The 22,868-nt window shown below is 32.4% G+C and overlaps 4 protein-coding genes across 4 annotated transcripts; 2 read left to right on the plus strand and 2 right to left on the minus strand.

The window, feature by feature from the left end:
• Positions 1 to 1,183: 1,183 nt before the first annotated feature.
• On the plus strand, positions 1,184 to 3,686 carry LOTGIDRAFT_106819 (hypothetical protein; the record flags this gene model as incomplete). The annotated part of the gene is made up of 6 exons (XM_009061931.1): positions 1,184 to 1,603; positions 1,910 to 1,980; positions 2,179 to 2,322; positions 2,595 to 2,817; positions 3,031 to 3,185; positions 3,470 to 3,686. The coding sequence occupies 6 exons, from the start codon at positions 1,184 to 1,186 to the stop codon at positions 3,684 to 3,686; spliced, it is 1,230 nt and encodes a 409-aa protein (XP_009060179.1).
• A 1,271-nt stretch (positions 3,687 to 4,957) lies between these two features.
• LOTGIDRAFT_229054 (hypothetical protein) lies at positions 4,958 to 11,936 on the minus strand (the record flags this gene model as incomplete). The annotated part of the gene is made up of 14 exons (XM_009061932.1): positions 4,958 to 5,479; positions 6,081 to 6,167; positions 6,413 to 6,714; positions 7,112 to 7,303; positions 7,526 to 7,645; positions 7,870 to 7,980; positions 8,232 to 8,395; positions 8,764 to 8,897; positions 9,105 to 9,269; positions 9,392 to 9,479; positions 9,794 to 9,943; positions 10,177 to 10,265; positions 10,795 to 10,835; positions 11,323 to 11,936. The coding sequence occupies 14 exons, from the start codon at positions 11,934 to 11,936 to the stop codon at positions 5,196 to 5,198; spliced, it is 2,541 nt and encodes an 846-aa protein (XP_009060180.1). The 3' UTR covers positions 4,958 to 5,195.
• Positions 11,707 to 17,062, minus strand: LOTGIDRAFT_229055 (hypothetical protein; the record flags this gene model as incomplete). Its single annotated transcript, XM_009061933.1, has 9 exons — positions 16,932 to 17,062; positions 15,677 to 15,782; positions 15,235 to 15,266; positions 14,360 to 14,437; positions 14,009 to 14,059; positions 13,710 to 13,889; positions 13,056 to 13,085; positions 12,766 to 12,823; positions 11,707 to 11,965 (listed from the first exon to the last, which is right to left on the minus strand). Coding segments are annotated over exons 1-9 (918 nt in total), but the record flags the coding sequence as incomplete, so codon positions are not given.
• A 148-nt stretch (positions 17,063 to 17,210) lies between these two features.
• On the plus strand, positions 17,211 to 22,849 carry LOTGIDRAFT_229056 (hypothetical protein). The gene is made up of 10 exons (XM_009061934.1): positions 17,211 to 17,475; positions 17,877 to 18,009; positions 18,543 to 18,684; positions 18,846 to 19,756; positions 20,036 to 20,177; positions 20,380 to 20,488; positions 20,901 to 21,002; positions 21,598 to 21,690; positions 22,090 to 22,255; positions 22,572 to 22,849. Exons 2-10 carry the CDS (start codon positions 17,888 to 17,890, stop codon positions 22,654 to 22,656), a joined length of 1,872 nt encoding a protein of 623 aa, XP_009060182.1. The 5' UTR covers positions 17,211 to 17,475; positions 17,877 to 17,887; the 3' UTR covers positions 22,657 to 22,849.
• The last annotated feature ends 19 nt before the right edge of the window (positions 22,850 to 22,868 follow it).

The following is a 22,868-nucleotide window of genomic DNA, read 5'->3' on the forward strand; positions in this document are numbered from 1 at the left end:
AAAGAGCAGTTACGATAAACTTTCAGGCTGACTCCATTTGAAATGAGTCTTTTATCCTTTTCTAAAGACACAAAATTCAGAGAACTAAAATATTCTGAAACTCTTCCAACTTCAGTTGCTTTTCTTCACAATGGAATGCTAAATGCAAGATAGGAAGAGTTTTAACTTTTATCTTAGAAGGAAGTTTCCTAGGAAAGTGATATATGATAAATGCTGTGTATACTGTCTTAACGGGACAAATGTGCCATTTTCTTGAACAGTAAGTCTGAGAAACAGATATGATTTAGCTAAGCCAATCAGTAATAGTGTTTACACCCCACCGTCGAAATTTGAGCCTTTAAATCCATGTGTACCCAGAATTATCTGCTTTTGAAAACTTAAAAAGACGAGTCGTATCTTCTTGAGACACTGCCATATATACAAAAGACATCTATAGAAATAGGAAAAGAAATTCCAAGTCTGAGTTATTTTTGAAGAAATTAAGGAATTTTCGTACATTTATACTACTAAATTCAAGACTCAAATCAACTGTCCCTTTAATGGCACTTTCGTCAATACATCCATTGGTCAAATTTTCAGAGATTTGTTCAACTAGTTATTTGGAATAACAAATAGTCTTTGAATATATTTGCAACCTGATAATAACAATTACCATAGTGCCTCATGGATGTCACACTTTAAATTTTAACGGCAAAATTAATTCGTATGGTTTGAAACATGTTAATGGACAATGAAAGTTGTTGTATTATTTCAGGTCCTTGCCGAAAATGAAAGAAGCCGATATTTGACACAGACGAAGTGGTCTATAAAGTATTAGTAGCCATCTGGTAAAGTGTTCACTGCACGATCATACCGAATGACTGTCTTGATAATCGAGTTAGACCGGATTTAAAACCGGTGGTCTCCCTTGCTGCTTCCTTGACAACAATTTCAACAAATCCCCTCTTGTTGCCTTGGCTGCGTTTATAGACGCTTTATTTTAGCCAGGTGCATATTGGTTGACATAAAAAGCCATTTAACCTGTGTATCAGAAAGAAGTACACTGTACAGTACAAATCATCACAATATGGCAGCTGCAACACTGATGAGTCGGGAAATACCCCCACAGAAACCGACCGAAACATTTACTTCAACTGGAACAGTCGATCTAGAAAATGTCAACATCGGAAACACTGGAAATGATATGGGTATTTCAACTGTAGGATACCGTTCGTCAAAATACAACCCTGCAGAATGGCATGAAACTAATTACAGCAAATATTATCAATCATTTGTGGATAGGGATGGTTCAGAAAAGGTTAGACATGTTTCAATACAAACATCGAAAGAAGCAGAAGCCACAACTAACAAAAGACAGGCTGCTGTTACAAAAAAACTGAATGAAAGAGTTCATGACATCAACTTCTGGAAGATGGAAATTGAGAAAGAAATAAGTGACATCATCGCAGAAACAGATCTACAATTGGCACAAAAGAAACGTTTAGAAAATGCTCTGAGAGCGACAGAAATTCCTCTCCACATAGCCACTGATAATTTGAACTGTAGACAGAGAAGACAAGGTGTTGACATGGTTCAAGATGATGTAGAATTGGCTTTGTTGAAGGTAAGTCAAAAGATACAATCCACTATTGTTTTGGATTCAAACCGCAATCAAATGATAAAGAGACAATTTGTTATTATAATAATTATGATGAAATTGACAATAGTTTGTTTTGGAATTGTCATGATTAGAAATGGGTGAATATATAGCTAATATAATATGTGGACCAACTTATGGATTGGTTTACAGAAATGAGTAATTGAAGTCCTCCTTAATTTAATCAATAATTAATCTTTAAATCTGTTACATTATGAATAATTACTGAGATTGATTATAATTATAAACAATTAATCTGACTTATTCTTGTAGGAAGTAGAAATAATCAATAATGTACAAGATCTTATCAGAAGAACAATTTCCCAAGCAGAAAAACAGATAGCGTAAGTATTTGTGTTAAAAAGTTAAAAAATTCTCTAAAGCACCCAAAAAGCTTTGCATCTTACATTACAATTACAAATGTTTTATATGACCTTATGGATTTTGAAGCAAGGCTCTAAAATGAGGAATTATTCCCTGCTAATATTTGTTTTCACTTGATAAACTGAACATTGGTGTAGAATATTTTTGTATGTTTACAGGTTAAATAGAGATGCTAAACAGAATTTGGAAATGGATTGGAGTGATAAGAAAGAAGCCTTAGAGATAGATACCAGAGCTGCCGCATTAAGAAATCATCACACCAATAAACAGTTTTATCCTGGTGCAGCCAAGTTTGAGGAAATGTAAGTGAAACAAAATCATTTCTAAATGATTCTTTTAAGTCCATTGCTGTGATTGTAGTCAAATTGTGTATTGAAGCACGCATCACAATAAATCACATGACTCATCAATCCTTGAGAACTATTTCCTTTTAAACCATTATATCTGTACATATAAACAATTTATACCCTATACCTTTTGATTTGAAATACTAAAATTTTTACAAAGAAATGTTTTTGCTCCAAGGTAATCACAAAACCCAAATGTAACGATTTTTTTTTTTTCAATATTCCAGTCAATCAACTCCCGAGTCTTGGGCCCAGTTTTCCCATGATAATATTGTACGAGGTGAACATGAAAGAATGGCTTCCATACAGTTACGTACTATGATAGATAATATCTTAGAAGATACTAGTAGAGATATGAGAGAACAGTGTGATACTGTAGATTCAGCTCTACAGAAACGTGTTGTAGAGGTAGAAGATGCTAAAGTAAAGTTAGAAGAAAATCTTGGCAAGGTAAACTCTCTTCTATTTCATTATTGTGTATGCTTATAATTACTTTTGCAACCATTACAAAAATCAACAAGATACACCACTGACCCCATGGTTAATTTAGAATTTCCTTTGGATTTCCTAACCTTTGTAAGCCATTTTTCTGTGATATAAGTGTTTCTATCAATCTTGACAATTAAGACAAAGTATTTCTAACATATTTACTATTTTAACTAGGTATGTGATGAAATTGCTAGCCAAGAGAAGAATATTGAAATGCTGAAGAAATCTATCCGTGATAAAGAAGATCCAATGAAAGTTGCACAAACACGACTCCATAACCGTTCATTCCGTCCTAATGTAGAATTATGTAGAGATCCTGTGCAATACGAGTAAGTCTACAATATTTATCCCTTTCATGTTATTCATGCCATCAAACACGTTTTGCAACAACATGTCATTTCCTTTTTTGCTGAAATTGTTTACTAGAAGTTGGTAATGTGAAGAGCGACATTTTCATACAAACTCATCATCCTGTTTGAAACTGTCTTTAAAAACCATGCAATAAATATACATGTTGACAATATACCATTTAGAATCCATAAATATTTTTGAGAAATGCTGCCCTGATATTTCTGATTTTTAGGCTAATGTTTTAAATTTTTTTTAATTTTAGATTGGTTGGCGAGGTTAATGAAATAGCACAATCTATTGATGCCCTACATTCCAAATTAAATGCTGCTGAAAATACTTTGAAAGATTTACAAGATAATCGTATGGGATTGGAGAAGGAAATATCCAACAAGAAAAATAGTTTGTTTATTGATAGAGAGAAGTGTATGACCCATCGTACACGATACCCTACTACTCTTAGATTACAAGGATATCAGTGAACTACTTTTTATAACCGAATTACAAACTTCATAAACTATCATTGATGAGTCACTTCCTCTACCATTCTTTACAAATTCCGATTTTCAGTGTGGCTGAAATTGTACATTTCTATTTTCAAGCTTAAACATTCAATTATTTGGCTTATTCTGTGATAATGAATTTGTACATTTCTATTTTAAAATTTAAACATTCATTAATTATGCTAATTCTGTGATAATGCTTTTATTAATCTATTGAAGAGATTGAATTTATTATGTACAATACCTGCTTTAGATATTTGTTGATTTTATAATGTAAATAATGTGTTATTTCTAGTATTTATGCTATTATCAATTAGTAAAATAATCTCAACTGTATCGGTTTTTTATAATATTCCTCATGGTTGTCAAATTTATCGGGGTACTCATATTGAAATATTTCAATATACACAAGAGCATTTTCATTTTTGGGTGAGAGTAATTGATTCTTATAGAATGATGCACGTTATGTTCACTACTCAAAGTATAGTATTCATCTGAATAAGGATAAGGCTGCTGGTGCATTTTGTGGATATTATTTCATCACGTTGGATTTTCCCTTTGATTTTTAAACGGTTTGACTTCCCTCCTCCAGTTTCTTCTCTCCATATTCAGTAAAACATCAATAAGCAGACGGTGCAGAACATTTAGAGTACCAATTTAATCTTTTTTACTTTAATTGATAATTAATGAAATAAAGTATGTTCTCTTCTTATGACCTAGGCTTCTATAGGAGTATAAAACTTAACACCAATTTGGGCTATCTGAAGAGAAGTCCATTTAGCATTCTCAATTGGGTGCATAAAAATAATTTCTTTAAGAGTCTGTAGTTATGTAGCTTTCATCTGACCAAACAAATATGTTTTTTTACAAATATAATTATCATGAACCAGATGGAAAAATAAGTGGAGACATGAAAATATGGTGTGTCCATCTCCATCATAATACAAGGTAACTGTTTTTACTATTCAAAGGTCTAAAAGAATTTCTATTTGAGGAGTTTAGAAAATACAGAAACCTTAAGACGATTTCAACGTTCAATAACTAATATTGTAAAAAAAATAAATTGTTCAGTCCAACTATAAAGTTATATTTCTTAGTATCTATAATCTGGATTTCATCTTAATAGTTATTCTTTCAAGAAACTGGCCCAAGTCCTGCTGCTGTGTAAATATAGAATAAGATGGCATCAACTTACTCAGACAAAATCATAACTTGTGTTACGATGAATAATAAATAATCAATTCAAATTTATTATTGAGTTTTCATTTATTAAAATATCATGAGCACTTGACATACAAAACATATACAGTTAGGAGACTTACAAGATCTCCACATTAATAAAAACATTCAACCTTCTTTATGATTATCTTCCACGATTTGATTGTAATCATAATTATCTAGTTAATCATAATTTCTCTAGAAAAATAATGAGATGACATAACAAATAAGACCAATATGAACTAAACAAAAAGAAAGTCCAAATCAATGTTAAAATCTGCGCATAGTAGCTGCGGCAATTCCAAATCTGCTATCTTGTGGCCGACTCAAATTCTGACCCATCATATTCATGTTACTGCCGGCAGCATTACTCAAATACACATTATTTCCCATGGTACCCATTACACTTACTCCCATATTGTTATATCCTGTACGATGTTGATGAGGCTCAGCTCCCATCCATCTATCATTACGACCAAGTGGTGTTGGCTCTATAGGATGTGCTACCTTACGATCCATTCCACTTCCCCATGCTGGTCTCTGACTTGATACATCTAATAAAGACGAATAATTGTTTCATATTACACAAAATAAACAAAGGTTGTAACTGTAATTTTTGGAACAAATTTGCCAGTGAGCAACTTGATTGGAATGTTGTTCTATTAGCTATGGAAAGGAAAGCTAGTTTCCGTACAAAGCCTGCCGCAGGCGAGGGGAACTAGCTAAGCCACCTGCCTCAAGAGACCCACAGCTGAGCAACATTCTCAATACTTCTTTCACTGCAGACGAGAGCACTCATCTGAGCTATTATCTCACTAGAAAATCTTTGACCAATTCCATAAGTCAACGAAAAACAACCAAATAACATTTGGACTGCATCTGTCTCACGCAACTTATCAAAATGATCTTTCACCGTAACCATAATGATACCACATGCTCCGTCAACGCATTTCTATTGGTTACTTTTTCTAGCTCATCTGGCAGCTTAGACGCCATCCCAGCACAAGGTGAATTTCTAGCCTCTTGAGGCAGAAAATATCAAACAAGATAGATATTTTCCTCACAGCCACTCGAGGCAAAAATTTCTCTGCTAGTTCTTCTTGTCTGCAGCAGGCTTTAAACAACAAAAATATTAAATATACTATTGATATGTACCTGCATAACTTCCGGTAGTTGGTCTAGCTGAATTAGATTGCCAACTATCTCGACTATTAGTTACTGCAACTCTTGTATCATTAGTATCTGCAATAACAACATATCAAAAAAATTGGGCTGTCTCCTATAGCACTGGGTTGAAAGCGCTTAACAGTTTAATACATTTCATAACCCTCATTAATTTTATTTTGGCTTGCAGCTTGCTGCTTCTACTTCAATAGATAGATGTCAGTTTTCCCTTGATCCCTTTTTTCTTTATACAAGATACAAAGAATCTGTTTAATCACTGGATGAAGTTTTTCAGATAATGTTGATATTGAACTGGGCATTACCTCGTCCATGTGTTCCACCATGTGCACCGTGTGAAGTATGAGAACTATGTGATGCTGTTTGACGTGAAGCTGAAGGTCGGTCTGATTTCCAATCAGATCTACTAGTAGTATGACTACTAGTATGACTAGCTGTCCTGTCATTGTTTCTATCATTACCACGACTAGCCCCATGACTACTGTGTCCACCACCACTACTAGTAGTACGATCTCTATCTCTATTACTGGATCTAGAATCAGTTCTATCATTTCTACCAACATTTCTATCACTCTTACTATCATTACCATAACGGTGACTGCTATTTCTGTCATAATAAACAAATTGATCATGAAAAGAAACAATTCATTCATTTGAATAATAACTTTCTTCAAAATGGCTTTACTGAAACAATACATTTTCTACATCAATATGCTACCTGGACTCCATATCATACAATATGGTATAAACATTACCTTTATATCTATATATATCTCAATATAAAGAGTCCAAGAGCCTTTTAAATTAAAAATAAAAACTATAACATAAAGGGAGGGGGGTGGAGTTGGAATATATATTAAATAAAGAATATAAGAGCAGTTTTTGTATGGGAATGATCATTGGCTTCCATCTTTACCAATTGGTGAATGTACTAGTTGTACAGTATTTTACTGCAATACCAATATACCACAGAATTGTAGAGTTTATTATCATCAGTAACTCACGCTGAATATCTATCATCACGTCGATTATCTCTATTATCTCTTGTATCACGTGAACTAGCACGTCTAGTATCACTTCTATCACGTCGATCACTTGTAGCATCAGATGTTCTTCTATCATATCGATCTACTTTTCTGTCATTGGCTCCGGCACTAGCTGTACGATCATGATACCTACTAGAACCTCCATCTCGTCTGAAATATAATATTTTTTCACCGTTCACCCAGCTGTTCAGAAATACCGCAAGGTCGTTGCATAATTCCATTCCTCAACAAATTAATGGATTGCAAACAAATAATAAGATTGATTCAAATGTGAAAGGAGTTTGGGACAAATTAAAATTGTTAAAAATCCATTAAAACAACCCCAACCTGAAACTATAACCATATTTTTACCCTTCAAAATTCTACACTAACCTATCATAAGAATCATATCTGGAATCTAAAGTGGCTCTTTTACTACCAGAATTATAATCATCATCTCTACCACCACGACTATCATATGGTCTCTTTAATGCCCTCCTTTCCATCTCTAATCTGTAAATAAATGCAATTATAACTAAAATAGAAGGGTGGGGGAGAATTGTCCACAGGAAAAAAGCAAAAAATAATTTCCATATAATCTGCAGAGATAACGCTCAGGATATTTGACATGCTGATAAACTTCTAAACAGAATAACTTTACTCTTATCTTAACCACTAATAACATGGCAAGAACAATCTAATTATCATCATTACAGGATAAAAAAGAAATAATGTACCTTAATCGTTCTTGTCGCAGCATTTCTTCCTTTTCTCTTTCAAATTTCTCTCTTTCCAACTTTAATCTTTCTATTTCTAATTTTTCTCTTTCTATCCTCTCTCTTTCAAGTCTGAAACACAAATTTTAGTCAAACTGAAGTTCTATTAAAACATTTGAATAATTATGTGAAAATTTGCCCAATTTCTTGATGTATTTTTTATTAAGTTTAGACAGAATTTATCAATACCACCGATATGTCAATATATACATCCAAAGTTCACTATGATTAGTTTTTATTGCCAACTTGCTACCATTTGTATGCAAATATAAATATATACAAATCAAAAGTACAACAGAAGTACTAGAGTAAAATAATCTTACTTTATTTTATCCTGTTCTCTTTTTAATCTCATCGCCTCTTCTCTCTGACGTATATGAACTTCTTTCTGTCGACTCTGTTGTCTTTCTAAAGCTCTCTGTCTTCTTCTTTCCTCTTCTCTCATTTGTCTTTCTTTCTGAATCAATCTTTCTCTCTCACGTTCAGCCTAGAAGAGTATAGACATCAAAATGAGATGGAGCATTTTGTCCCACTGTTAAGTTTTGTTCATGATTGAGCCTAGGATCATAGACAACACCATATATTGTACAATGAGGAGAATGTGAAAGGACAGCTGTATCAGTCTAATTTTTTTCACTTTCCATCTGTCAAGAGACTTTTTTTATGCTAAGTTTGCAGCACATGTGGTCTCCATTAATTGTCTCACTTGACACATTTTCCATGTCAGCCCTTTCTATTTGCATCATTGAAATCCTGAGGTACAATAATATATTTATCGTTCGGATAGATAGTTCAGTAATGGGGGATGTATTAATCAGACTAAAAAATAAATAATCAAGTCAATAAAATACTTACACGAATCTGTTCAAATGACAGAATATCTCTTCTAGGACTTGATCTACCTTTAGATCTATCTCGTGATCTTGCACTATGATCTGATTTTCTATCTCTTCTATCTTTATCATCTTTCTTTTCATCTTTTTTCTCTTCTAAAATAACAAAAAGTTCCTATGCAGACAAAACTGTGAAAAGGGGGAATCCTGTTCCTAAAGTTTACAAGTCTATGTTATGTACATTGGTGCACTGTTGAGAAGCTCTTTCAATAAAATGTGTTACAGTTTTCATGAAAGTAGCACTGGGAAGATTAAGATTGGGGATATGTTTAAGTCTCATCATAAAATTAGGTTCATCCTTACTGGGTTTTTCATCTTTCTTGGTTTCGTCAGGCTTCTTATCCTTAGATTCAGGTTTAGTTGGTATTTTCTTTTCATCTTTCTTCTCAACTGGTTTCTTCTCATCTTTTTTATCATCTGGTTTCTTTTCATCTTTTCTTCTATCATCTTTCTTATCATCCTTTTTTTCTGTAAGAAGAAAAGTCAATAATGTTAAAATGTAATTCTCTTTAACTGTATATTTCCAGGTACTATAATTCATTGTTGATAGGATTACTGCAGTTATGCTACATAGTAATGAGTTGAATTACCATCTTTTCTTCCAGTAGAAGATCTTCTATCATCTGATGATTTGTGAGAAGCTGAGGATCTGTTGGCTGTTCCTGGTTCATTCTTTGCCTATATAAATACAGAGTAAATAAATAGATTGTAAATACCTAACATTACTTTATCTCAAATCAGATCAATTCTCAACTCCAATTAAAATAGAACCATTTTACTTATTTTCAATTGACATCAATTCACTTTAGAATGTTTTACTTGATCTCATTTAAGAGACATTTACTCCACTGTGACCAAGATCATTCCATGAAGATCATTCCAGTGAAGATCAATTCACTAAACTGAGACAGATCACTTTATTATCTTTCAACAGATATTTCCCTCAAACCTATATCATTTCATTGTAATCAAGTTTTATAAAACAACCCTACCCTTTCAACAGAGATCATCCTACTGTGAAGTTCAGTGCGATGAAGATGTGTGATACATTTAGAAGCCTCTTCAGCTGTGGACATGGTAACAAAGCCATAGCATCTAGATCCTGGCCTTCTTGCATTAGTAACAACTTTAGCACCAACCACCTACAACAAATAAATCATACTTTCTTAGACCATTTTCTTAATCAATATTCTGACTATAGCCCCATCTCATCTCTAAGGATTACTTAGCAAGAACTTATGCAAAAGAACTGTTGTCACATCACAACATATCAAGACTACATCTCGCTTTTTTTTTTTTCAATCTCTTTATTCCAAAAAAACATGATTTTTTGATTGATTGATTGATTGTATTGTTTTGATGGTAAATATCTTACCTTGCCATATTTGCTGAACAATTGTTTAAGTGCTGTAGCTCTAGATATTGGTGATAAACCACTCACCCACAAATTACGACCAGAACCACCTGTAATTCATTAATAAATTAAATTAGATAAATTAATTAGAATAACAACCAACATCATTGTAAGCATCATACAATACATCTTTCTCCTTTACCTGATTTTTTTCATTTTAAAAATACTCTATATATGATGGGAATGGAGGTCAATTTTCTGTGCATTGACCATTAGAATCTCCATAAATAATGAATTCACAGTAAATAATAAAGTATTCCCTTTATCGCTACAGTAAACATATGGTAGACAACTCTTTAGTTTAAATTGTTTAGTTGAGTTAAGTGTTTAAATGGCATTAAGTAATTTTGAGTATGATATATAGACATAGCAGTATGGAACAACAATCATTGGTTAAATTTTTATGCAAGATTTCGACATAAAACCAATGATTGTTGTTCCATAAAGCTGTGTTTATATAGTAGAGTTGGTTTGATCATCAAACAGTGTAAATTGAATTTGTACATTCAATCTAGGAAGACATCTTAGCCTTTACTGATCTATAACACGTACTTTAATTATACACAAACTAGCACCTACCTTTGTTATCTTTTGATTTAGAATCTCTAGAACTTTGAGAACTGTAAGATAAGAAAGAATAGGAGAATTATTAAGGATATATAGATTTAGATTGAAAGTGTTAATAAATTTACTATATTAAACTACTGTGTATATCAAAAAGAAGTAAAGAGTTGTAAATAAAAAGCAAAAGTTGAAAGGTTATATCACAGAAACATTGATGAATATCGCTCATTCTCTTTCATATACGGCTCGTTTCGATAAATATGTACCGTTGAAGTTTCCCAAAAGCAAATCAACCAAACTTGTTTTCTATTCGCAAAATATTTCTTCTGCTCTCCAATTTACACGAATTTCAAGAATCAGTTTCAGGGGCAAATCGTTTCAATTTCAGCATAATGTATTGTTCATCTGTGAATAGTTATGTGAAGTGAGTGCCATTATACCGTTAGGGGTGTAGCATTGTATGGTCCCGTATGGTTAACTCTCTTCAGCAATCGTTAGCTTTTTTTGGTGTATGCGAAAGACCTCATACAAACCCAAACCAACCTCTTGGAAGTTGTTTTGCTATCCTTAGTTGAATCCTTCTTTTCTTCACCTTTCTTTTCATCCTTCTTGTCAGTTTTATCATCAGTTGACTTTTTATCAGATTTGTCTGTATCATCAGTCTTCTCACCACTTTGTTCAGTCAAAGTTGTTTCTGCACCTTCTGTCTCACCATTCACCTCGTCTGTCTTAGCACTCACCTTAGCATCACCCTGCGAGTTCAGCAAATCAGCATCAATTTCACTCATCTGAGTGTCATCAACTCGCAAATCAAATGAGTCATCATTCATTTCTAGAATGGCTACCTTAGCTCCAGCTGCTGGTGATTTAACAACTCCATTTCCAGTCTTGGTACCAGGTACTGGTTTGTTGGAAGCATCAGTCTTTGCTGTAGCTGCAGCTTTTACAACAGGTGTCTTGTTTGCTGCAGTTTTACCTGGGGTTGTCTTAGTCACGGCTGCTTTTGGTGGATTAGTGGTAACTTTTGAGGCTGCATCTGTGCTTTCTTCGGTTTTGACAGCTTCTACTGCAGCTAGTTTGGTTTCCTTTTCATCTGATTGTTTGACCTCACCAGCTTTATCGTCTTCAGTCTTCACAGAAGATTCCTCAGTTTCCATTTTCACAGGCTCAGCATCCACTTTGGGTGCTAAAGAAATTCAGTGGAAAAGATGGTTAGGATCTTATCATAGCATAATCAATTTGAATATCATTAAGAAACTTACCAGCACACAGTATTAATTCATACAACCTAAAAATAAATCCGTTCATTGTCGATCTTCATCTGGCACAGAAACACATACCACAAAATCCATTTCATATTTACAGGAGTTTCTCAAAATGTTCGCATCAATTTTCAAAATTACTAATAAATTCACTATGTAATATTTCATTTGGCGAGTATTCTTCCGCCACATATTATCAATTCTTCAAATAAGATGATTGTCCTCAAAATAATTTCAATCCACATGTACAAGTCTTTGATATGTATCTGGAACCATTTTTAGAATTAAATACAATTTCAATACAAAAAGAATCCATTTACAGAATAAACAAATTTGCTGCTATTTGAATAATAAGGATTTCATGTTGGAAGATATATGGTTTCAGGTACCAGGCTATCTGGTTAATATCTTTAAGTTCGTTTGATCACATGGCTATCTGGCTATCATCTTGATGTTCATCAGTATACCACTTTACAGTTCACTTCTCAACTTTCTGGTAATTGTCTTGTCTTTTTGCATCTTCTGTCATCTTCTTCCAGTGTGCTTTCTGATACTAAACTTTTAGCTCTCATCAACCCCACTATTAATTCTGCTGGGTATAATCACCCCTTGTATGCGCAGTAAAAATGCATGAGCCAACAAAATAAAACCCACTCCAACCCAAATAAATATAAACCAGTAATTTAACTTATATTTTCTTGTTTATAATTTGTAGAATATTCACCTTCAGATCCAGTAGAATTGGTTTCCATTTTCTCCTCTTTTACAATGGCTGTTTTATCCTAAAATAAATTTTAGATCAAGAATAACAAGTTAAAATAGAGAAAAAGAAAGATATAGTCTAAGGGTAGAAATAGACAAAGTACAGTGCATGGCAGATTTATAATACATTTAAAAAATAGAAGCGAATATCTTAGCTCAATTCAAAGTACAGACAAGAATTTTTAACCAAAGTGTATTCAGACAATGCTTTGTCATGTTAAAACTATATATTATCATTTTACTGTTACTTACCTTAATTTCTTCTTTCTTTTCATCTTTAACCTGAAATAAAATAATTTTCTCTAAAATTTTTGCTAAGACTAAGCTTTTATTGACAATATTGTCTTTGTTATAAGCAAGTACATCTAAGAACAATTGGTATAATAGATTATTTATCACAGTATCTTTTTCTCTGCAAAAATCAATCCAGTACAACTTTTGTTATCTTAGCTTACATTCTAAACAAACTGATGTTTATTTCAGACAAATATTTCAAATGAGAAGGCTACCATCTGAGAATTACTGATTCTAATATAATAATTGTGATTGAAAAGAGCTCATTAAAAGTATTTGTGTTTCTTTCACTCTATAATGAAATAGGAATGTTACAAGAATAAATTATGATAGTTCAATAGTTAAAAAGAAAACATAGAAAAAAGGGCAACTAAAAATACTATGATTGACATGCATCCTATAACATCTACAAAATATATCACATATTGTGTAATTGCCTTTTGGAATATCTTACACTCAGTTTGTTACCTTAGCGTTCTATTCTGAGAGTCCACATAGACATAATGTACAGGTAAGTGGCAAACTTAATTTCAAGTTTCAATATACACTTTGAAACTATTTAATTTGTTTGCTATATTGCTCTTTCTCTTTTTTTTTTTTAAGGACAATTACCGTTAATTCTGTTTTGACACTTTCAATTTTAACAACTGTTCCCCCATTCTCTTTTTCTTTTGTTTCCATTTCTTTTTCATTTGTTATTTCCATTTCCTTTTTACTTTCAGTTTCCACCTTTACTGGAGCCTCAGTTTCAACTTCTTCTTTAACTGGTTGACTGCCTGGGGTAGGAGTGGGCTGAAAGTGCACATCATACAACACTAAGATCTAAAGCTAATATCAAAACAAGCCATGCAACTAGTGTCAGAAGGCAGTAATAGTTTTACTGTATTGAACATAACAGATTTCTTACTAACCTCTTCTGTAGCAGGATCTTCATTTGTCTCTGCACTTTCATTTTCTGTAGTCTATCAAAATAGAAGCATATTATAATTAAATCTAGCTCAAAGGACTTGGGTCTGAGGTCTGGGTATAATATAAATGTTGCATTAATTGGACTTTTGATTTATATTATAAAATTGTTATATCACACAAAAAATGAGCAACAATATACAGAGTGCAATGAAGGTAATTTTATCAAAACTCCTGATATGGTATTGTGAATGTTCACAGTCTATCACACATGAATGTTTGGTTCAATTTCTTGTCCAAACCACAAGACATTTTCCCTCGAACTTATTGATATATCTTAATGTGTCAAAAATTACCTTTTCTGCCAATACATCTTCAGAATTTTCATTAGTTGTATCACCAACCTCCATTTCTTCCTCTATATCATCATCCTCCTAGTAAATAAACAAGGTCACTGTTAATAGATTAACCATGACACAGCTGATAATACAATAGAAACATATGGTGTCAAATTTTATGATCAATACCAATATTAAGACTTCTAAACTTTATATTTATTGAACAAATATTGACTATTCATCAACTAAGCTTACACACATCAAGTCTAATCTAAGATCAATGATCAACACCTCAATATTCTACGCCATAAAATTGTGCTTGGATTTTAATGCCAACAAAATTAAGGATCATATTTACTTCTCAAAATGATTAATAACAAGTAGGATAAATCATTTTAACCAAATAAGACAGTACTTTTCCAGATGCAATTATTAAAATATAGCCTTATTCATATCTACTATGAAACTGATGACATACGACCGATTATCACTCTGTTAATATATGAACTGGTTTTACATAGAGATACTAATTTATTCATTTTTTAATTTATAATAACTTTAATCATAATTTTGTATTAATATGCTAATAATATCATCAAACAATTCAGGTCACAGTAACTAGATTGGCTATTGATTGATAAAATTTCTGTTCTACACAATAGTGTCACAGCCAAAGGTTGCAATTTTCCATAATGGCCTTTTAATATTTATATATATGCATATTAGTACAGGGTTTAACATTGCTCTATCCCTAGAGGTTATGCCTACATGCCTGTGCTTTCGTAACATTGCTTAACCGCATTGTTACAACTAAAATTCCCAAACACAACCTTCAATTAATACCATTTGGTTCAGTAATAACTTTTTATTTATCAGAATATCTATTTACTCACCTCATCATTGGCTTTTTCAGATGTGGTGTCACCTAAAAACAAATATCAAATTCATAGATATAAGCTTAGATATTTCAATGTTAATATCTACCATTCTACAGTGAAATGGATATTCCAAGATATTAAGTAATTAATTTCATATTCATTTATACAACTTATTCTGTTACAAGTCTTGGGCATGGTAAGCTTAATTTGTCTGTTTCCTTTTTGAGATTTGAATAATTGGAATTAGCATTTTAACATACCATTATTTGTGTAGTAGTTAATAGGCAATACTTTGTAGTAAATTATCAGTCCATCAGATTAAGGAACTTTTGATAAAGCCCAGTGCGTAACTTGTCCAATCATGAATTGAAAACTCAAAGCAATTTCTTAGTAAAAGATTAGTATGCAACTACTCCTTGTCAAATGCAAACTTAACTTTTTCTTTATTTAATCTTACCAGAATCAGGTCGTCTTGGCGATTTTTTGGTTGTCGGTTTCTTGGGTGTGCTTTCAGAAACTTCTATCAAAAATTCATTAGGGTCTTCACCAGCCTCTTCAATGGCCTTCAAACAAAAGAATATTGTATTCAATTAAAGTTGTTGGAACATCTTCCATGAAATCTAATTTTTCCTATTTTGCCATACCTGCCCTGAGCAGTGCAAGTTTGTGCAACGTTTTTACAAATTCCAGGTATGGCTCTTTCAATGCCAATAATTTATAGCAAAACCCAACAAAATATTTTGCTAACTGGAACTGACTGCAGCACAGCCAGTGCAAGAAGTAGAGATTAATAAAAGCTTGTAACTGACCTAGTCCTGGCATAGTCAGACAGAGCCATAGCAAAGGGTCCACTCTAGATCATTATCACTAGTAGACCGAAGCATCTGTCTCTATTCCAGCCTCTGATAGCTATTTGGACAGATGTCAGCTGGTGGAGAGACAGAAATAATACGCCCTGTTGAATGGGGACATTCCCATGACTGCAGGTTTTAAACCTATTTAGATACCTCAGATCTGCAAAACGCAGATATAATGCCATCATTTTCTCCCTACATCATTTAATGTCATGTCTTTGGTTCCATCAAAGCTTTTCTATTGTGGAAACTGCGCAGATCAGAGTCACATGATACTAACAAAACAAAAGTAACGGTGATGCCCAAGACTAATTTACAATCATCTTAATGCTAATTCAATATTATGAGAGAAAAAACTCATTTTTCGAGGTGTGGAAAATACCCATTTAAACTTTTAAAAACCCATTTTAGGTCTTTTTCTTCTGACTCTACTCCAGCTGACAACTGTCAAAATATCCATCAGAGGCAGATGTTTCGGACTACATCACTAACGGCACACTACTACTAACTAGCCCAGTACTGTGACTAGGCTTATCACAATCTTTTCATATCAAACCAACAAATCCTAGTCCTAGCCTAGATGAGATCTAAGATGGTTGATTGACTTGAAGACAATAGCTGTAATGTTTGGCACTATTGATTCAAGTGCAGCAGTTTTGCACATCGTAAATGAAAATGACATTATTTTTTTCAATTTCCAGTGTGGCCCGTAGGATGAATGACAGAATGGCTTGATTTGAAACAGTGTAGTATAGACTGTATGTACTGTGTGAAAATCGGATTCTTTCAGAAGAACAGAAGGCGGATCTAACATGATTATGCGTAGGATAGGGTATGAATGATAAGAAGAGCTGATACCTTTTGTAAACGTTCATATAGCACAGCCTTAACACCAGTTTTATCTAAACCTCTTTTATCTAATTCGGCACGGAGATCTATTACTCTTAATTCGGCTAATTTCTTTTTCTCGGTTATAGACGCCATCTTAGTTTTCTTTAGAATAAAATAATTTTATCACGAGGCTTTGTTGTCTCGATTATCACGCCATATTAAATTGGATTAAATATAGAAAAAGTCGTGACAATCAAGTATTAATGTAAATCTATCCCACAATTCAAGTTTTGCAAGGATCCCTTAATTTCGACTGTGTTGTCTCTCTATGATCTTATAGATGGCAGTCTAATCACATTGTTATGTTCTTTATTGTGATTTGAGACAACCTTATATTATTCAAAAAATATTTCTACATGCTCTCGTGAAACAGATCTGAGAGACACGGGTCAACTCGGAACAAAAGCGAGATCGTCCGCCACGATATGATAGTGACGTCATCGGATTTCCTTGAGGATTCCCATGATGGTTGTGACGGGTGATCAACACAATTAGTTGGGTTTAGAGTGCTGTAATTTTATTTGTTATATTATACAAATTTTTACAATGTCCTACCATATGCTCAACTTTAACAGTGACCTTTTGCCTAATTCCAAATCCCACTTCTATGTCTCTTTGACTTTGTTGTGTTTGTTATGCTGTGCACTGCAAATCCAAAATGAACTTTTGATTTCTAGATATTTGAATTTACTCCACTCCAGTTCTGTCTGAACTATAGAGTTGAATCATCGTGTATGGATAGATAGATAGAAATGAAATTTTACATTTGAAATTTAAGAAATTTGCTCCAAAATAGTTTTTTTTTCCGCAATTTAACAAGTTTTGGGATACCAAAAAAGACAATCTAAAAACGGCAGCTGAAAAGTTTCTTTACCACAATCTCTATTTCATGTCATTTGATTTTGTTGTAAGATAGATTCAGCATGTCCAGTAGTGATGTTACAGATATTGAAGACTTGTTATGTTATTTAGATAAATGTATTGAAGATAAACGCCAGTCTTTAGATAAATTATGTCATTCTAAAGAACTACTTTTTAAACCATGGTAAGTGATAATTGTTGGATGTCAAAAAAATGAAATAGTTACACCAGTACATGTGAGATACCAGATATAATGATCAAAGGTTCAACAGAACTCAAATGAAGCAAAATCTTACATTGAATTCTAATCTGATATAAATGCACATTTTTTTTTTCATGTCAAGTTACTACACTCCCAATCCATGCTCTGACGCAAATAGTTTTCAGTGGGATTTTATATATAGCATAAAAGGTTGCTCAGAAATTGTGCTATAAAACTTATTCATTATGATTGGTTGATAATATTTTTATGATCATGAAAAATGTTTGGCAATCCTATTCCTACGTGTAAAATTTTCAAAGGTATCTTTTAGAATGAAAAATATATTTCCTGTTGGTTTACATATATAAATTTATGAATGAATGTCAGAAATAAGTAATAAATTAAGTTATTTTGAGCTGAGCTAGTATTTATAGATTATGTAGGCAAAAGATGTGTTTTTTTAAAACCATAAATGATAACAAATTTATTGTTATGTTATTGTTATAACATTCTAGGCCAAAGCCAGAAGAAAAAGAAGTGAAAACAGTTCCACCAGTAGTAAAAGAAGAAATTTATACACCGGAAGAAAAAGATGGATTAAATTTGATCAATGATTTGTTGAAAAAAGCACAGAAAGCTATTATACTCCAGGAGAAAGTGAGTTAGTTTGCATTCTTGTTATTACATATTCTAATTTTGAAATGTAAAACCCCATTTCCATTAAAATATTCTTTAAGTGTGTGTTTTGGAATTTTGATCGATGAGCCTGTGTAAGGCTATAACCAACTGTAATATACATTAAACACAAATTTTTGTAGTTGAAGAAAAAGAATGAAGCTGCAGAAGAAATGGGCATCACAAACAAAAGTGATAAAGTGATACAGGACATTTCAAATGCAAGTCCTCAAGATAACCAAGGTCAGCAGATAGTGTCAGATGAAAGTAGAAGTGAAGAGAAGATCAATTCAAACCGGGAAGCATGTGCTGTTGACAAAGCCTCTGAAAGAACACCCAGTGTGAATGAAAAGTCTTTGAAAGATTTAAAAAATCATACAAATGCTACACAAATTAAGAATTGTAGTCAAACTGCTAAAAAACCTACTTGTGCTACAAAATCTCAGTCATCAGTTCGAAATGCTGACTCCAAAACTCACGCTTCTTCTAAACCTGCAATAAAAATCTCCTCCACATCAACAGAAAGTCGTCCAACTTCTAGAAATTCCACCAGTAGTACATTTAGTCGATTTAGCAACAAACAGAAGAAAATTCCAGTTCACATGACAGCACCATTTAAAACTGATCCAACGATTAAAGTACCCAAACGACCATCTAGTTCCAAACAATTTATAAAGCCTGAAAAAGTTGTAAAATCCAAGTATATGAATTCTGTAAAACAACTGTCCAGTGCAAAAACCTCAGCTGTTCCCAAATCACACACCATTTCCAGTAAATCAAAGAGTAAACCCAGCAATGAAATTGTCTCCTCAACTCAGCAATATAATAATAAAAACTCAAGTAATGGGATGCATGACATTCAACCAGCCAGCACAGACCATACTTCCTCCATGGAAAATATACCAATTGTGAACATTGGTGTAGAGTCAAACTCAGTCATTGATATTGATAATCTTGCAGCAGAAGTTGAGAAACTGGTGGTAGATGAGATTGAAGACATTCCCAATGAAGAAAAATTAGACGTTCCAAAAGCTTTCAATCTTTTGCAAGATGGGTAAATATTTTTATCTTCTATCTCAGTCTTTTCTAAACATATTGTGCTAGTATTTTTTGATATTATTGATATAAGTGCCATGAAAAGTGGTCTTGATTTTAATGTATAAGCTTGGTTTGTATCTAAGATATACCAATTTTGATATTGCTAAGAATGCTAAGGTTGCACTAAAGTGAAAAGTGATTTGAAGACATTCAAAATCAGTAACCAGCTTACATTATCTGTGTATGATTTCACTTGAAGAAGGAAAAGGAATAAATATTTTTGTTTGTTTTCAAGATCATCACTACAAATACCAGGAAAGTTAAAGAAATTACTCATTAAAAACAGAGAACTGCGTCAAACTGTTTTAAAAGAGGCTGTCACTAAAAAAGTTGGCAACGATAGTAGAGATAACTTTTTATATAAAATAGAATCCATGGTAAGTAAGTTATATTTATTTGTGGTTCAAGTTATTTAATTTAGTTGAACTAAGTCATTGGCAGAATACCTTTGGTAAGAGGTGTTAATAAACATGCTTTGATTTTTCGTTTCTAAATTACAAATCTGATTAAAAGGATGAAATATTATGGTTCTAGCATCAATAAAGAATCACTCTTTGATGTTATCTTTGTTTTTTACAGTTTGATAAAGGTAATGATTTAAACATCCAGTATAGAAAGTTACAATGTTTAAATGCACACGCAAAGTTATTGCAACTTCTACAAGATGTCCAATTGGAAACAGTTAACGGTATTTGTATAAAAAAAATTATATTTGAATGTGTATATATTTATTGTTCAATTGTATTAATTTCTATACTTTTTTGTTCAGTTGAATCACGAGTCGCGATTGAAAAAGCAAACAACCTTGCTTAAACTCAGTTAAAACATGGCTTGAAACTTTTACAAACTAAACATGTCAATAACTTCAATGGATGCAGAAGTCAAATCATAAAGCTGTCTGCTAATTGGTTTGATAAATCTTTCTTGTCTAAATACATGTACATGTTACATTGTTCTGTATGCTATACCTAAATCTGAATAACAAAATTCATATTTGATATTTAGCAGTTAGTAGTCAGTAGATCTGACAGGTCAGCATTTGATCACTACCAAACGAAAACACAATCATGTAAGCTTGATTTATAACATTGTAATTACAGAATTATCCACCCCCTTTGATGTTTTAAACTCTAAAATGATGGTGGAATTCATTTTGACTACTTATCATGAATTAGAAGAAGAAACAAAACAGATATTAAAAGGTATTATTGGCTCATCAGCCTGTATTTAATTGATTCAGCCAAATCCAGAGTCAGGATCCAATAGCGTTTTCAATACATTGATATTTTGGGCACTTGGAAATGGACGCCTGTCTTTATTGCAAGTATGTGATCCAACATGAAATAAAATTTATTTTAGATCTACATATCAATCATAATGCCTAAGTTAATTCAATTCAGCTTTAAAGGGGCATTCCACTTTTTTTGTAAAATTTTCATAATCAAAAACATCTAAAGTATGCTCTTTATATCTATATATCAAACTGAATTTGTTTTAAAAGTTAATTAAAACTGAAAGTACTAATTGTTAATTAAGTAGTTTGAACTAGTTTCAGTGATTGGGCTCGTTATATGTAGTTGAAACCTTTAGAAAACGTAGGAGACATATTTCTCTACAATTATGTGTTCATGTTACTCAAATGCGTACTGTAGTTTACATTAAAACCTTTTTACACATAGTTTTGGCATTTAAAAATTAATGACTGGGATAACTTTGAGCAAAACAATTCTCGATCTACAAAACAAGTGGAATGCCCTTTTAATGATGTTTTGCAGTTTTATTAACCTATTATTTCAGGTGGTAAGAAGATAGTTTCTAGTCACCAACATATTGTAGTCAAACCTAGTACCTCATTATTATCTAACTGGTTACCTAGTCATTTAGCGACAGGTAATTAGGCTATAGTAATCTCGTCTGTAGTTCCAAATGCTTAGATTGAATCAAAAGATATGAAATCAAATTTCTTAACATTTGTTATTAGACTAAAATAATTAAAAGATTGTCTACTTTAAAAGCAGTTGTTTAGATTGTTTTCTTTATTTAAGTAGATACAATATTAATATTGTGTACTAATGGCTCACGTTAAGCCAATATTAGTAATTTAAATAGATTTATTCTTTAGAGAATGTTTAAAAATTTAAAAGGGTAAAGTTAACTTGCTGTGAGCTGTAGGAAAATCCTTAAAGAAACACAAATCCATCAGAAAATGAATGAACTTTTATGCCACAACTTTATTATTGTATCTTCAATTTCATCTATAAGTATGTCTGTTTTTTTTTTTTTTTTTAGCAGAATACCAGGCTCCTAATGAGCTGGTATACAGATCAAGTAAAGAGATTCAGATATATTCTACAGCCTATTTTAAATTCCAATGGTTACAAATGCAGAAGTCGATTATGTCAAGTGTTAAATCTGATCTGTTAACTGAATTGAAAAAGTTGGATCCAAGCTCAAGGTTTCGTATGTTTTATATTATTTCTTTTGGATCTTATAATTTTTTATATAAGGGTCCAGTGTTAACAGAAATTAAGAATAATGTTTATATGAAAGGCTAATGAAGCATTGTTGAATTCGTCCTTATCATTAGGTATGTTTTAGAACAGGGCATTAGAATATAGTTTTTAGACTATTGAAGTCTGTATACATGTATATTTTGTCATTTCCTGAGCATACATTTGAACTGTCTGAAGTCTTGGGGGGTTGTGTAAATTGTTTCACACACGACTCGCTGTTCAGGTTGATTGTTGATCATTGATATTTTTTAATTTCAGAGAGTTTATACCATTGTATCGAGGAATATATTCATTATTGACGTGTCATGGTAATTTCCTACCTTCAGCCATAAAAGAAGCATAAACTATATTATCCTAAAAAGTTAACTGTGATAAAATATATTTATATATCATACTTCTTTATATACGACATTAGTACTCTAGTGGGAGGTTAACCTTGATTATACAGGGTGGTCAGCAGGGAGGTTAACCTTCATTAAACAGGGTGGCCTTATGAGAGGTAAATCTTAGTTATGCAGAGAGAGATTGACTTTGATTCTACATCTCTGGTTGAGT

This window comes from Lottia gigantea (genome assembly GCF_000327385.1).
Source record: "Lottia gigantea unplaced genomic scaffold LOTGIsca_5, whole genome shotgun sequence".
NCBI lineage: Eukaryota > Metazoa > Mollusca > Gastropoda > Lottiidae > Lottia > Lottia gigantea.